Source organism: Mauremys mutica, chromosome 9, assembly GCF_020497125.1.
Source record: "Mauremys mutica isolate MM-2020 ecotype Southern chromosome 9, ASM2049712v1, whole genome shotgun sequence".
Classification (NCBI taxonomy): Eukaryota; Metazoa; Chordata; order Testudines; family Geoemydidae; genus Mauremys; species Mauremys mutica.
In genome coordinates this window covers 61898326-61913898 of record NC_059080.1, presented here as the reverse complement: position 1 = coordinate 61913898, position 15573 = coordinate 61898326, and the positions used below count along the sequence as shown (strand labels likewise).

The following is a 15573-nucleotide window of genomic DNA, read 5'->3' as shown; positions in this document are numbered from 1 at the left end:
TCAGACCATATGGAGAGGGAGAAAAGGCTATGACTGGAGGAGGCTATTTTCTGAAGCTCCTTGAAGTCTGCACAATTGCTGAGCCACTCGCTCATTCACATACAAATTGGTTACACCTCCAAAATCACAGATGCTGTGACTGGCATCTGCATCCTGTTAAACACAGCACAATATGCCCCATTAAAGCCTCATGAAGATACTGTGTGACAGCAATATGCCATGAGCTGTAAGATCAGCATTAAAAATGCTACTACTTCTTGATAGTGGGTGAAAACTTGCTGAGTAGCCAAGCATGCACTATATCAGCGGTTCTCAAACTGTGGGTCAGGACCCCAAAGTGGGTCACAACCCTGTTTTAATGGAGTCACTAGGGCTGGTTTAGACTTGCTGGGGCCTGGGGCTGAAGCCAAAACCAGAGCCCAACCACCCATGGTTGAAGCTAAAGCCTGAGGGCTTCAGCTTCGGCCATCGGTGGTGGGGCTCAGGTTACAGCGAGGCTGGGGCTTTGCCCCCCTCACCTGGGGAAGTCGGACTGGGGCAGGCTCAGGCTTTGGTCCTCCCTCCTATTTAACTTGGCCAAACTTGCCAGTCTCAAGTCTAGGGGAGGGTTTTGTGTTGTGTGGGAGGAGTGCAACACCTCACCTAATGAATGCACAGCCAGTAAAAATCACAAGTCTAGAGAGGGCCTGTTTTGCAGTTCAACATGGCTGCACAGTATGCTACTGTTCAAGTGCAAAGCAATTTCCCTAGATGGAACAGTGTTGCCCTCATGTGTCTTATGTGAAGTATACAAGCAATTCTAGAATGCAGTTAATAATGATGATCAGCCAGATTCCATGGTATGTTCTGTGCAAAGCAACTGTTAGAGAAGTAACAATTAATCCAGGTTTACAGGCTGCTCTACATTGCTAAAGCATTGCAAAGCACCCAGGGCATACCAGGGAATCTGGATCAATATTTATTTTCTAGCATCCCACTGAATTATGCTGAGTTTCAGATCTGAATATATTTGTGACATCTGGAAGGATGACTAGGGAATCTATTAATGCTACACAACTAATTCTTTCTAATTTTGTGACTACTTTGTCAAATTGTATTCCCCGTTTTTTAAAAAAAATATTTTGATCAGACTTTACCATAAGTAACTATTTCCAGTTACATGGGGCCTTCCAAAGGTTCCCAGAGCATACTGAAGAATTTAAGCTTATATCATCACTGGGGTATACAACGTAGTTGTAGCTGTGTTGGTCACAGGATATTAGAGAAACAAGGTGGGAGAGGTAAGTAGAGGTTACTTACTGCAACTGGAGGTCCTTTGAGATGTGTGGTCCCTATCTGTATTCCACACATGGGTACGCAGGCACACATGTGCCTGAGTCCAGGAATTGTTCAAAGCAGTCTCCATTGACCCGCACATGTGCAGTAGCTCTCTTCATGCTCCTGACCAAGCATATAAGAGGCAGTGTGGATCAACGCCATTCCAGTTCCTCTTCTTACTGCAATCCAACGAGATCCAAAGCAGAGAGGATGGAAGGCGGGTAGTGAAATACAGATAGGGACCACACATTTCAAAGAACCTCCAATTACAGCAAGTAATCTTCATTTCTTCTTCGAGTGCTGGTCCCTATGTGTATTCCATATCTGGGTGACTGTCTAGCAGCATTCAGACCAGAAGATGGTACTAGGAAACTGGCAGCAGAGGGTTTTGTAGTACTGCCGTTCCTGCATCCACCATTGCTGCTTGAGTTAGAGAATAGTTTAATGTCAAAGTATGAACGGAACTCCAAGTTGGCACCCTGTAGATGTCCTGTAGTGGAATGTCCAATAAGGATGTCGGGGAGTCAGCTTGTGTCCACATGAAGTGAGCGGTGATATGCTCAGGATGGGGGAGCTTCGATGTTTTGGAGTGTTCTGAGATGCATCTTGAAACTCACTTAGAAATCCTCTGTAATGATATAGCTTGTCCCTGTGACCTTTCTGCTACAAGAACAAAGAATCTAGGAGATTATCTAATGGGTTTGGTTATCTGCAGGTAGAATGCCAGGATGAGCCTGACGTTAAGGGAGTGAGGTCTCTTTTCTCAGAAGAAGCGTGGGGTTTTGGGAAGAAGAGGAGGTTACTCACCCTGTGCAGTAACAGACATTCTTCGAGATGAGTGTCCCTGTGGGTGCTCCACTCCAGGTCAAGGGGCATCCCAGTGCCTTCGATCAGAGATTTCTACAGCAGTACCTCTACAGGCCATGCATGTGCTGTGCATGCCTCACGAGCTATCAGTGTTTGAATAGCATGTGCACGGCCAGGACTCCTCAGTTCCTTCTCTACAATGGAATGTGTTCCAGATTCCAAAGTAGAGGGGAGGAGGGCAGATAGTGACGCACCCACAGGGACACTCATATCGAAGAACATCAGTTACTGCACTTGGTGAGTAACGTCCTCTTCTTGTTCGAGAGATGTCCCTGTGGGTGCTCCACTCCAGGTGACTGAAAAGCAGTATCCCTTAGGATGGTTGGGACTTCAGATCAGGTAAGAGGGCTGTTGACACAACAGCTCTACCCATCTTGATGTCGGATGTTGCAGTGTGCATGAGAGCATAATGACTGGCGAAGGTAAGGTTCGATGCCCAGGTAGCTGCCTTGCATATATCAGAAAGTGGGACATTACGAAGCAAGGCAGTGGAGGTGGAGACAGCTCTAGTAGAGTGTGTCCTAATTGATGTAGGAGGGTGTATTTGCCTCAGTTGGTAACAAAGATGTATGCAGTCAGCAATCCATTTGGAGAGTCTCTGTGTAGAGATAGCCTTTCCCTGTGATCGCTGAGTAGCAGACACAAAAAGTTTGGGGTTTTTTCTAAATGGTTTTGTTCTATCCGGGCAAAAGGACAGTGCCTTGCATACATCAAGAGTGTGCATTGGTGCTTCAAAAGCATTAGCGTGAGGTTTTGGGAAAAATGTTGGTAGGTGTATAGGCTCGTTGAGGTGAAAGGAAGAGTTTATCTTAGGTAGCAACTTTGGATGTGTGCGGAGTGTGACCTTATTGTAGAAGAACGTGGTATACGGAGGGTCTGCCATAAGCGCTCCCATTTCTCCTACTCGTCTGGCAGATGTGATTGCAATCAGGAAGGTGGTCTTCATGGATAGGTGGAGGGAGGGAGCAGGTAGCCACTGGCTCACAGGGTTTGTCCATCAGGGCTTTGAGGACTAGGTATAGGTCTCAGGGTGTAGTGGGCGGTTTTACGTCTGGATATAAAGTCTAGATACCATTCAGGAACCTTTTGGTGATTGCATGGGCAAAGACTGTAGCATTGTCAATCTTATGGTGAAATGTGGTGGACCTTGAGTGAGCTCATGGAGAGACCAGATGTTTTAAAGTGTAGCAGGTAATCTAGTATCACTGGGAGAGAGACAGAAACTGGAGAGGTCTGTTTGTTTGTGCACCAAGATGTGACCCGTTTCCATTTATGCAGGTAAGTAGTGTGGCGTGGTATGTGTTCTGCTCTGTAGTAAGACTGTCCGCACTTGGTCCGAACAGGTTAACTCCTCATTAGAGAACCATTGTTTAGCCAAGCCCTCAGGTGGAGACATTGTGCGTTGGGGTGAAATAGCTGTCCCTGGCGTTTTGATAGGAGGTTGCTGAGCAGGGGAAGGGGAATCGGTGGCTTGACCGACATCCGATTGAGACAGGGATACCACGGTTGTCTGGGCCACGCTGGGGCTATTAGAATGATGTTGGATCTGTCTGTTCTTATCTTCTGTGTTACTCTGTTCAAGAAAGGTATTGGTGGGAACACATACATGAGAGTTCCATCCATGGGAGCATGAAGGCATCTCCTCAGGAGTGTTTCCCCAGGTCTGCTCTGGAGCAGAATGTCGGGCATTTTTTGTTTATTGCTGTGACAAATAGATCCAGTTGGAGATAACCCCACTTCTGGAAAATGTTGGATAGAATGGTGTTGTTGAGTTCCCATTCATGCTGTATGGGGAAGGATCGACTGAGCTCGTTTGCGGTGGTGTTCTGAGAACCTGGCAGGTATGAGGTGGAGATATGGATATTGTGTTGAAGGCACCAGTTCCATAGTTTTACTGCCTCTGTGCAGAGGGAGTGGGATTGGGCTCCCCCCGTCTGTTGACATAAAATATGCACACGATGTTGTCGGTCATGGTGTTCTGAGAACCTGGCAGGTATTAGGTGGAGATATGGATATTGTGTTGAAGGCACCAGTTCCATAGTTTTACTGCCTCTGTGCAGAGGGAGTGGGATCGGGCTCCCCCTGTCTGTTGACATAAAATATGCATGCGATGTTGTCGGTCATGATCCGAATTCGGCAGTTTTGGATAATGGGAAGGAAATGGAGGCAGGCATTGCATACGGCCCTGAGCTCTAGCAAATTTATGTGAAGCTTGGTTTCCATAGAGGACTGGAGGCCCTGAGTGGTGAGAGGGCCCATGTGTGCTCCTCATCCTGTGAGGGATGCATCTGTAATGATGATCATTGAAGGGGGCTCTTGTTGGAAGGGAACCCCAGTTCAGAGGTTGATGGGAGAGGTCCACCACAGAAGCGAGTCCTTGGCTTCTGGGGGCACAGTTAGTCATTTGTTTAGCCTGTGTGTATTCGGTTTGTATACCTGAAGGCATCGCATGTATAGGTGAGCATTTGTGACCACAAATGTGCAAGTGGCCCTGTGTCCTAAGAGCTGCAGGGAATCTCGGACTGTAGTCTGTGGGCTGGCACGTATCTGGGTAATAAGGGTGCCCATTGTGTGGAATCTGTCCTGGGGAAGAGAGGAAAGACCACTGGTGGAATCAAGGTGGGGGCCGATGAAGTCAATTTGTTGGGTAGGTTGTAAAGTAGATTTGTTTTTGTTTATTTCCAGAGTGCGGAAACAGTGGAGGGTTATAAAAGTTGTGCAGATCGCTTCCAAGTGAATGGGAGACTTGAGGAGACAATCATCCAGGTAAGGAAAAATTTGGACCCCTTTTTTTTCTGAGAAGACCATGTACAGTGGAGAGGCCAAATGGGAGGACTCTGTATTGATAGTGTTGCACTCCCACGGCAAATCTGAGGAAATGTCGATAGGCAAGGTGGATAGTGAAATGGAAATATGCATCTTCAAGGTCAAGGGTTTAAACTAATATCCATGCTCCAGTGTCGGAATTATCATTGGGAGAGTAACCATCTAGAATTTCTGTTTCTTGACAAACTTGTTTAAACGTCAGAGATCGAGGATAGGGTGACATCTGCTGTTTTTCTTTTCTGTCAAGAAGTAGTGGAAATAAAACCCTTTCCCTTTGTGTTGAGGCGGTACTTCCTCTATCGCTCCTAGTTGCATGATGTGTTGTACCTCCTGATGGAGCAAATGTTCGTGAGAGGGGTCCCTGAAGAGGGATGGGGCGGGAGGGTGCGTGGGAGGTAAGAGAGGAAGGGGATGGCATAACCCGATCTGATGATTTCCAGGACCCATATGTCCATAGTGATGGCTTCCCAATTGGCAAGGAACGGATGTAGATGATGTCCAAAGAAATGGATGGTTGGAGTTGGCGCTGGAGAGGGTGCGAGGCTTTCTATACCCTCGACCAAGACTTCAAATTTGTTATTTGAGTTAGGAGGGTGGGTCACCATTGTTTGTGAGGGCGACATCATTGGGTTCTGGGTCTATGGCATTGTTGTTGCTGCGTATAATATTGTCTTAAAGGTTGATGATGCACAAAGGTATGATAGCGTGGTCACTGATATGGCTGATACCTATATTGTCTCTTTTTTGTGACAGGTGTTTCGGTGCCTAGAGATCAGAGTGTGGCAGATGAGTCCTTCATGGAATGGAGGACCTCATTGGTCATAGAGGCGAGGAGCTTGTCCCCATCGATGGGGAGATCTTCAACAGTGTTCTGTATCATCTTGGGAAAGGAGGAATAAGCAAAGGAATAACCATAGTTCGAGGTTTGCAAGTGATGCAAGATATCAGGTTACTCATCGCGTAAAATCTATCTGCAGGCAGGAAAGCTCTCGCAGAGATTGAATCCAGCCCTGCTCCTATAAAATGTATTGTCCTGGTGGGTGACAAAAAGAACTTATCTTTGTTTATGCAAACACCTATGGTGGCAAGAAGGCACAGACGAAACTCTGTTGCTGATATAACTTCTTGGTGATATTGGCCTACCAAAAACCAATCATCCAGGTATGGAAATACCATATATGCCTGATGACTCATGTGGGCTGCTACCATGGTGAAAACTTTTGTGAACATATTTGGAGCTGCTGTGAGTCCACAAAGAAGGACGCAGAACTGGTAGTACTCTTGGTCAATCATGAAATGCAGAAATCTCCTGTGTGATGGCTGAATGTCCATGTGGAACCGTGCTTCCTTTACATTGAGAGCCGCAAACCACACTCACTCCTGAAGAGAGGTTTATAGATGCCAGTGTAATCATCCTGAATTTCAGCTTTTGGATAAAGATGTAGCATTGCCAAAGGTCCATGTCTTTTCTGAGGGTTAGAAAATATGAGGAGTAGAACCTTCTCCCTTGGTACTCCCTTGGGATCTCTCTATCAGTCCCTGGTGTAACAAGGATTGATGAGACGGGTCCCCAAACGGGGGGTCAGGCATGTGTTTTGTGAGGGAAAGAAACTCTATGGAGTATCCTATGTGCGAGTGTTGACATGCACATCAAAAATGGCCTTCGGCCTGTGGTTGGGAATACATGGAGGGTGCAGCAGTGAAGGGAGCTGAGAAATGAGACCTCTGAATCCTTTGTCACTTATGAGAAAGATTCAGGTGGATGCTGGTAGTATGGGGTATGTAAAGGGGATAGTCGTGGTAAAAAGGGCTATTCCTGGCATTTCCTCCTGGGGGCTGGTGTGTAAATCACAGGGTGGATCTCAAGTCCTTTAGAGAGTGTAGAGACTCATCTGTCTTTTCATTAAAAAGGTTGGACTTGTCAAAGGTCTTGGATAGCATTTTGGACCTCTCTAGGGAAGCCTGATGACTGGAGCTATGAGTCCCTTTTGCAGGACCGGTCCTGAGGCCAAAGATCTACCGCAGCCGAGAGAGCCACCTTTGCTACCAGCCTCCCCTCATCCAGAAAGGACTGGAACTGGGCTCAGTCTTCCATGAGGAGTTTGTCTTTACATTCTGTAGGTCTGGTGTAGGTATTAAAATTGTATTTTGCTAATAAAGCTTGGTAATCAACTATACAAAACTGGAGGACTGCAGAGGAGAAAACCTTCCTACCCAGGAGGTCCACTCTCTTTGAGCCTTTATGGGCCAAGGTAGATTTTTGGTAGCGTGGCTGAGCTCTCTCTGTAGTCACCTGTACCACCAACAAGTTATGGGCAGGATGAGAAAACAAGAAGTCAGCATCCTTGGCCAGCACAAAATAGTATCTTTCTTTTTGGCAATAGGGGCACAAGATGCTGTGTGTGCTAAACCTCTCTGGCTGGTTCTAATATGTCCTGATTAGTTTGGAAGAGCCACCCTCGTCGGTCTCTGTGGTTGTAAAATGTCCAGTAGTTGATTCTGAGGGTCCTGGACCTCCTCTAGAGGAATTTGTAGATCATTAGTGACCCTGTGCAACAACTCCTGGTATTGCTGGTGGTCATCCAGTGGAGACGGCAATGAAGGAGTGACAGTGGTGTCCGGAGAGGATGATGAGGCCCCCATTGGAACCGGTGCTGGTTCTTCCTCCTCATACACGTATGGAACCAGCTGACAAGAGGAGGAGGAGTGGTATGACTCCTGAGAGGGGTCCGGGCACCTGCAATAAGGAAAGATCCACTGCTCACGGTGGACCCCCGAGGAATCAATATTAAGTGTCCCTTGGAGGGTCAAAACCTGACAGATAATAGTGTCTCGGCTGTCTGTTAGGGCCCCTGTGCCTTCGCAGAGATTTGGTGCAGCTATCTCCTCCGACTCCTCTGATTCCATCAGTACCGGGGCACTCCTGTGTGATGGATAGAGATGGGACTTCTCTTGAGACAATGATAATGATTCCTCCTCCAGGATAAGGACATCTTTCAGGAGGGCAGGGCCCAAAAGGAGTGGAGTCTGCAGGTAGGGGAGGAATACATCTTCTGACGTTACAAAGGTCTCCACACAGCCTGGGGTCCGAGCAGTTCCCATAGAAACTCCTAAAGCGCCCAGTTCATCTGATGTAGCCAGTCTTTGGATAGATGAGATGGTACCTATGATGAATACTGTTGGAACCAGCGGCTCCTTCTTTTTCCTTGCTTCTTGAAACCCGGGACCCTGGGCATAGTCCGGGGATCGAGGACGATTTCCCCTGACTGGAGAGGGTGTGTATTCTATTTTATACTAACTAGAGTTCCTAAGCTAAGATATAAACTATTTACAAATAAATTTTAAAGAGGACATGATTCTGACTCAGACCATGGGACAGTAAGAAGAAACTGGAGAGGTGTCAAGCTGCACTGCCTCTTATACCCTCAGTCAGGTGCATGAGGAGTGTTACTGCGTATGTGTGGGTCAACGGACACTGCTTTGAAGAAACTCCAGACTCAGGCACGCGGCATGCATGCGTACCCATGGCGTGGCCTTAGTAGGTCAGATCACAGCCAGAATGGTTATGAGGATCACTGTGCATAGGGCTTGGCCAGGAGGGCCATAGCGGCTATGCTGGTCCCTAGGTCTATTCCACACATGGGAAGAATATCTTTTATTGAACCAACTTCAATTGGTGAAAGAGACGAGTTTTCAAGCTACACAGAGCTCTTCTGTAGAGGTCACCTGAAGAAGAGCTCTGTGTAAGCTCAAAAGCTTGTGTCTCACTCTCTGTCATCACTGGGAGACAAATTATACTCATATTACAAATGGGGAAACGGAGGCATAAAAAAGGTCAAGAGACTGAGCTGTGCAGGAGTCCTGCCTTCTCAATCCCTTGCTCTAATTAATAATCATTTGCATTGTGATTTCCTTCTAAAATCAGCTGTCTCCCCCATTACACATTAGTGCTGAACATGAGCCAGCAATGATTTAATAGCTTGGAAGGCGGTGTGGGGGGGAAGATATCTTACAGTATGAGTGCCCTCTTGCAAGCAGCAGGATGGTAACCAACGCAGAACAATTTTGCCACCAACAAAGCAAACAAGACGACAACTCCACTGTAAGTGGTTTTCTTATAAATCGCTCCTTAGCAGTTGGTTCCTTTTCATTTTGTTGCTGATTAAATAAGGTTGTGAAGAAGAGAAAACCTGGCCACAATTGAATTTCTGTCTGGGAGGGAAATGGGCCTCTTCACTAATGTTTTGAGATCAGCACAAGGTGATGAAACAAAAGGGCTTTAGAATGAGGGATAAGGCTGGCTGAGGGGGAATTATTTACCATTTTTACAGTTATAACTGAGTTCTGACCACTTTTTCCCCTTATCAAATCTTTCTTTTTGAACTGTGCTTTTCCCATAATAGGTAATGGCTCATCAATTTGAAAATAAAACTATTTGTTGACTGCAATAGAGAGCTGATAAATTTATTCGCTTATTAAAATAAAAAAGCAATGAAAAGGAATAGCAGTGGAAGCCTTCACTGTGCTTCAGATCAGACCAGATATGAGTTGCTCTTTTTCTATTGGCTAGAAATGCTGGTGACCAGTAAAAGGTGATTGCAGCTTTTATTGACAATTGACATTGTTGAACCTAATGTTCCAGCCTGCATCTGTGTTTAATCTGAGTATAGCTATTTCTGGAGTCAGTGCTACACAGTGCTACACAGAACAGTTTGAGAGCTGCTGCTGGGAAATGCTGTTTTCTAACATAATTAAGCTGCTGTTTTGAGATGGGAAACATTGCATTTTACAGAAGTTGAACATTATTAGGAATCTCCAAAGGGCTGCTCTGAATCTGATAAACAGAAAGCACGACCATTATCAGCTCTTCAATAAACCGAAGAGCCCCATCCAAAACTAATAAAGCCAAATATTTACTGGGCGGGTACATTACCAAGCATTCCAGAAGAAGGTGGATTGGGCTGAATTTCCTCCAGCGAGTTCTCCTGCAGAATATCCCAGAGCTGCCACTGCATTTTTGGGTTCAGGATATAAAAGGGCTGTTCCCGATGTCTACTCCGATACGCCTTGTAGTTTACAAAGAAACTGTAGTCTGGTTTTCTGTACCACTAAAACAGAATTAGCAAGTCAGATCCTTTTTCCCTCGCCTCAAGGACAAGATCTCTCACAAAACACCTAAGGAATCTATTATTGTTCTGCACTGCTGTGGGATGCAGTAACTTATCTTTCATGTAACAGGTTGCCCTTTGAAATTCCACCTGCATTCTAATTCAGAGGGCAAGGTGCTGATCGAAGAGCTATCATGCACCAGACGGGTGAGCCCATGGCACCCACAACAGAACACAAAGGTCTACAAAAATATCCACTATGTAACTTTAAAGATGCTGTGAAAGAAATTTCTTTACAAGTGGAATGTAATTTGACATGCGTATCACACCAGGCTGTATTGCAATTCACAAAGCAATGCAGGGAAATGGCATATTCCCTCCCCTCCCACACCTTCTTGCAGTCTCTATTATAAGACACCCTTATACTGAAGACTGACAAGGAACCATCTCACTTTTCAGTAGACTATTATGCAGTTCTATCCTTCTAAGTTTCTCATCTCTAATGCATTAAGATCTTCCACATGTCAGTGGCGGGTGTGTCAGTGATCCAGTTCACAAAAGTGTCTTACCAACTACTCCATTTTTATTTGCATTTAGGGTCTGATCCAAAATTCACTGACGTCAGTGGAAAGAACCCCAAGGACTTCAATGGACTCTGGATCAGGTTTTTAATGTCTGCTTGATATTTAAATTGGGAGATTCAGGGAGAAGATTTTGCTACATGAAAGTGAGCAGCCCACTAGCAATAAAATCTGTAAAAGATCCAATTTCTTCTCCTTTCCATTCCCAAACATTTTAGGAGATATCACCCTGTCTCCTTCTAGAATACCCAGCTGGCAGGTCTGTTCACGTGGCCTAGAAAGACATTGAAAGGACAACCTTATGTGCAGTGAGTCATTTTTATACTATTCTCAATTGTTATATTCATCTCAGAGAACAAAAGGTCATATTCCAAGGCTGGCACACAAGCATCTTTGTCACAACATTGCACCAGAAGATGATAATGTACAGTATGTGCAGTGAACTGTAATTGTGTGTATTTGTGAGCTTACAAATTTATAAGCTTTCCTCTCACTACCTTACTTCAGTAAAAATACTGAAGGAGGGCTCATGTTCCTTAAACTCTCGGACCATTTAGAAGAGAGGAGGTTTTACTAGTCAATAAGTACCAGCCTAGCTCTGTAGAGGCTCTTAAGCATGCTACATACATACCCTTGCTTCGTTGGGGGCGTAGGACTAGACAAAGGCTTGGACATTCAGATGACATTTTATAAGCAATGTCTCTGATCTAGGAAGTCAGGGTGTGACCTAAAAACTAAGGAGAGACAGTAGAGCTGAGGACTGTAGCAGACGTGCACTCCAAAGGATCAGCAACCCTTTAGAGATATAACTCTTGTGTGTTACAAATAGCACCATGGGTTACTGATGCTGCACAAATTTTAATAATTGATTTAACTTTTCACTGTTTGAGGTTTGTTTCCCTTCTACATTGCTCTCGGCTTTAACAATAAACCAGTTTATAAACATTTGTTTATAGCTAATTTCCAAATGACTTCACTTAGATTCTGATGCACTAGCACAATGCTGCAAAATGGGGTTTAGGAACACTTCAGGGACTCCTTATTCAGTCGTATCTGTACCCATTCAAAGTGAGGAATGCATGGAAGTGTTTTTATAATCCTTGGCTTTCTAAAAGTTAAAAACAATTGTGAATGGGAATCAATCTGGTAGCTTACCTCTGGTCACACTTCCTGCATCGGGCTCCGCACACGAGATAGGCATTTACTCACCTATCTCCTTCTGGTTCGTGGACCGCTCTGGGGCTTAGGATGGGGATAGGTGTCCAGACACCTAGAGTTGGGTGGAAGTGGGCATACTTGGAGGCAGAAACTTATTCTGGAGGGAACTTTTATACTGAAAGCGAAGGCATCAAGTTTAGGTACCTACAGGATTTGGCAGGAGTTTTGTGGATGGTAGTGGAGCCTAAAAATGGGATTTACGATCAGGACCTAAGAGATGTGTTCCAGGTAGTCTATGGCAGAGCAGGGAATTGAACCTGGGCCTCCCAGGCTAGCACCCTACCACTGGAGCAGCAGGCCTCTCTTTCTGAAAGATGACTTTCAATCCAGGGTTGTAGGCCCTGCTCCTGTAGAGGGGGGACAGTTGTTTCAGAGTCACATGTCTTCTGTATGCTAATTACACTGGACTGCCTTTTGAAGCTGTTACTGTTTATCATTTTGCATGCTTTGCTTGCTGAGATTGTTTGATGTAGTATAATCCTTAGCTTTGTTATTGTGCCGCTTGAGTGATGATCCTGTGCTTTCTGGCCCTGGGATATTATGCTGAAGCTCCATAAAATAGCATATTGACAGAATATTAACTTATTATTGAAACTGTCAAGGTAAGTTATTGTTTTGTACAATGATGTAACTATTGACTTCAACTGAGATATCCCAGTGCAAATCCAGAATAAGGAGACATGACAGAAAAGGGAGAACAATGAGGCCAAATCAGAGGATACTGCAATACCTCAGATATTGAAATTCTTCTTCAGTGCAAATGCTGAGAGGTATTTTTAATTATTTTTAAAATGGAACAAGCTCTCTCATTTCCGACTATACAGACTGCATGATCAATAAACACATCGCAAAGTGAGAAGAACATCCCTTGATTTTATTTTCTTATAATTTAAAGGGAGGAGATGGTTCAAAGCTTCTGACTTCTGATTGGATGAGGGGGTCACCACAGGATACCGTTCCGCAATAAAGTTCTGAATATACTGCCAACATGAGTGATCTACCCAATTACTAAGAGAGGGAGATGTGATGACTATTAATGGAGCTATTGTACAGCTACTCTGCAGTTACTACACAATTAACTCCAGTTTATGAATCCAATACCTACAGAAATCTAGCTGACATGAGAAAAGGAATTTGCTGGCCTTTTAATAGAGCTTTTTTATCAATTATAAACCATTGAAATATACCTTATGACAGACTGGTGCTCTCAAAACCAAAATGGCCACTGTGGTCAGACTGTTCAGCCTAACTTTTGGATTCTTGAGACAATGCAGACTATCACTCTACGGCAAGTTTGAGAATGTTATATACAGTAGTGGTCACCCTGATGTGAGATCAGCCAATGGGAAACTTACTGTGGCAATAAAAGATAGACAACTCAGGGCCCTTCACCTTTGTCTGGAAAAGACACACATTTCCTATCAGCAGGGCTATGATTTTGCCATGGAAATGTTGTGTCATGGAAAGGGGGCAAGCCAGGGATCTCGGGGGCAGGGGCGGAGAGGAGAGAAATGGACAGTGAGCCCACTCTGCGCTTTCCATGCAGCAGCTGCTCTTGACCTGTGGGGCTGGGCCCGGCTCCCCACTCTGGGCATTACAACCTAGCACACAGGGTCACAACATCACATGGGGACATGTCATGAACTTTGCTGTGACAAAAATCACAGGAGCTGATCTCATGCAGGGATGGCAAAAGGCACTTGCGAACACATACACTGCTACATCCTGCACGCCAGAGGAATGAACAACAACTTTAAAAGGAATGACCCTCAACATTCATGTATGTATGGCAAGAAATGAGGTCATAGCTACCCTGTAAATCTCATTTACTACACTATTCTTCACTTACCTCATGAATTTCGGCATGATAAGGTGCTGGATCCCAGACAATTAAGATTCCAGTATTGTACAATGTATCTGTAAGGAACTTCTGTTCTTCGACAGTTACAAGCTTGAATGAGAAAAGGAAAGATGATTTCTAACACAGCAGAATATGTATCAATCTGTGGAAGGTCAGGCAGTAAAGTATTACTAAGCATGGTTATACCCATCGACTACTAAGGACAAAGTGGTAGGATTGGTTGAAGGTCAAAAAGTGCTTCATTATCCTTGGATTATACATGCTATAGAAAATTTATTTCCTTGTGTGAGCTAGCAACCATGCCCTGGCCTTTTAATTTTGCTGCTACTCCTGCCTCCAGCAGGTCAGGATGTAGTGGAGTGTCAAAGGAGCAGTGGCTGCATTTCTATGCATATCAAATCTCCCTTTCTACTTGACTTTATGCAGAAAGGAGAGGATATAGGCAACACACAGCGGCTTGGAGTGCATGTAGACTTCAGCCACTATAATTACAGTCACTCAAATTAGTCGGGAGAAGAGTAGTAGTGATAACTGAGACATCCAATTCTACATGCATTTCTCCAACTCTGTAGCAATTATAGAGACAGTGCCAAAAAGGAAAAACATATGGATAGGGCAACAGGCTGCTCAGATCACATTTCTTTAAAAAAAAAAAAAAAAGCATGCATAGGCCAAGTTTTAACAATCCACACTTCACAATCACGCTAAATACAAACCCACAGAGTTACACTCAGAATAATGTTCCAAGTGTCAATTTCCCCGAACAGCTACTGGTGCTAAGTTACAGTGACAAAAATCAGCTGGGGGCAGCTTTATCCTTTTAGTGATCCAACAACTGCCACAGGGCAGGTGAGAGTTGAACTTGGGGAAGTCCACTTTGGAGCACTGTTTACAGGAGAAACAGAGTTGAATGAGACAAACAGGGGCTTGTCCTTTTATTCATGAGCACAATTCAAACAGACGCTGCTTGTTAACATCTGGTTAGGAAGAGGGCAGTCATAAAACCCTGATTATGCCAGACAGCCCCTCAGAAATCCAAGCCAAACAGGAGCTATTTCAGAATGAGTTGATTCATCTTTTTAAATATGCTATTTCCCCCCCACCACCCAGCCATCGCTAGCATCCCATCGCTATTCTGGCTGTCCCCATTACCAGTACATCACAACCATGTCTGCCTGGCCATTCCAGATGCTTATTATTCTATAACTGAAAAAGAGTTTGCTGGGCTATGTTCTTAATTTAAAAAGAGAGAGAGGAAATTAGGTTTGAGGCCCCGAGTCTTGCCATGTGTACTGCATAGCTTCTTCAGCCGATGACATTTAAAACATTTTAGTCACTTTTAAAAATGTGGCCGCCGAGTTTGAAAGTGAAGCTTGGTGCACACAATCCTTTGCAAGTGCAAATGACAGGATTTAAGTTTTTAACTCCCAGGGTTGTGGGAGCTAAAAGCATTTGGAGAGGACAGGATTGCAGGGAGAGAGCGAGGAAGAGTGGCCGAGAGTGGCAGTGACTGTGGTGTCAGAGTGGGGTGAAGGCAGGAAGAGGAGGAGGGACACAGCAGAACTGAGGGAGAGGGGATTCTTGCCAGATATTTTACAAAACAAAATGGGTCCTTTTTAGCTCAATCCTGGGCAGAGGAGAAGGTGGGCTGAGAAGAGCATTTCAGGAAAGCTTCCAAGTGTCGGTAGGTGTAGGAAGGAGGTGCAAGACTCATGGTCCTTGACGCAGGGTCATGAAGTGTCTAAGGGTCTAAACTGAAGGGAGAGAGTTCTCCCATTGGCTTAATAACTCCACC

The 15573-nt window shown here is 44.9% G+C and overlaps 1 protein-coding gene across 7 annotated transcripts in view; it reads right to left on the bottom strand.

Annotated features, from left to right (window-relative positions):
- Nucleotides 1-15573, bottom strand: part of ST6GAL1 (ST6 beta-galactoside alpha-2,6-sialyltransferase 1) — a 102089-nt gene that overhangs the window by 2835 nt on the left and 83681 nt on the right. For all 7 annotated transcript variants that reach the window (XM_045031286.1, XM_045031284.1, XM_045031283.1 and 4 more), the window contains 2 exons: nt 13767-13868; nt 9944-10118 (listed from right to left, as the gene is read on the bottom strand). In XM_045031286.1, coding sequence (XP_044887221.1) covers nt 9944-10118; nt 13767-13868 — 277 coding nt within the window. The remainder of the gene's footprint in view (nt 1-9943; nt 10119-13766; nt 13869-15573) is intronic.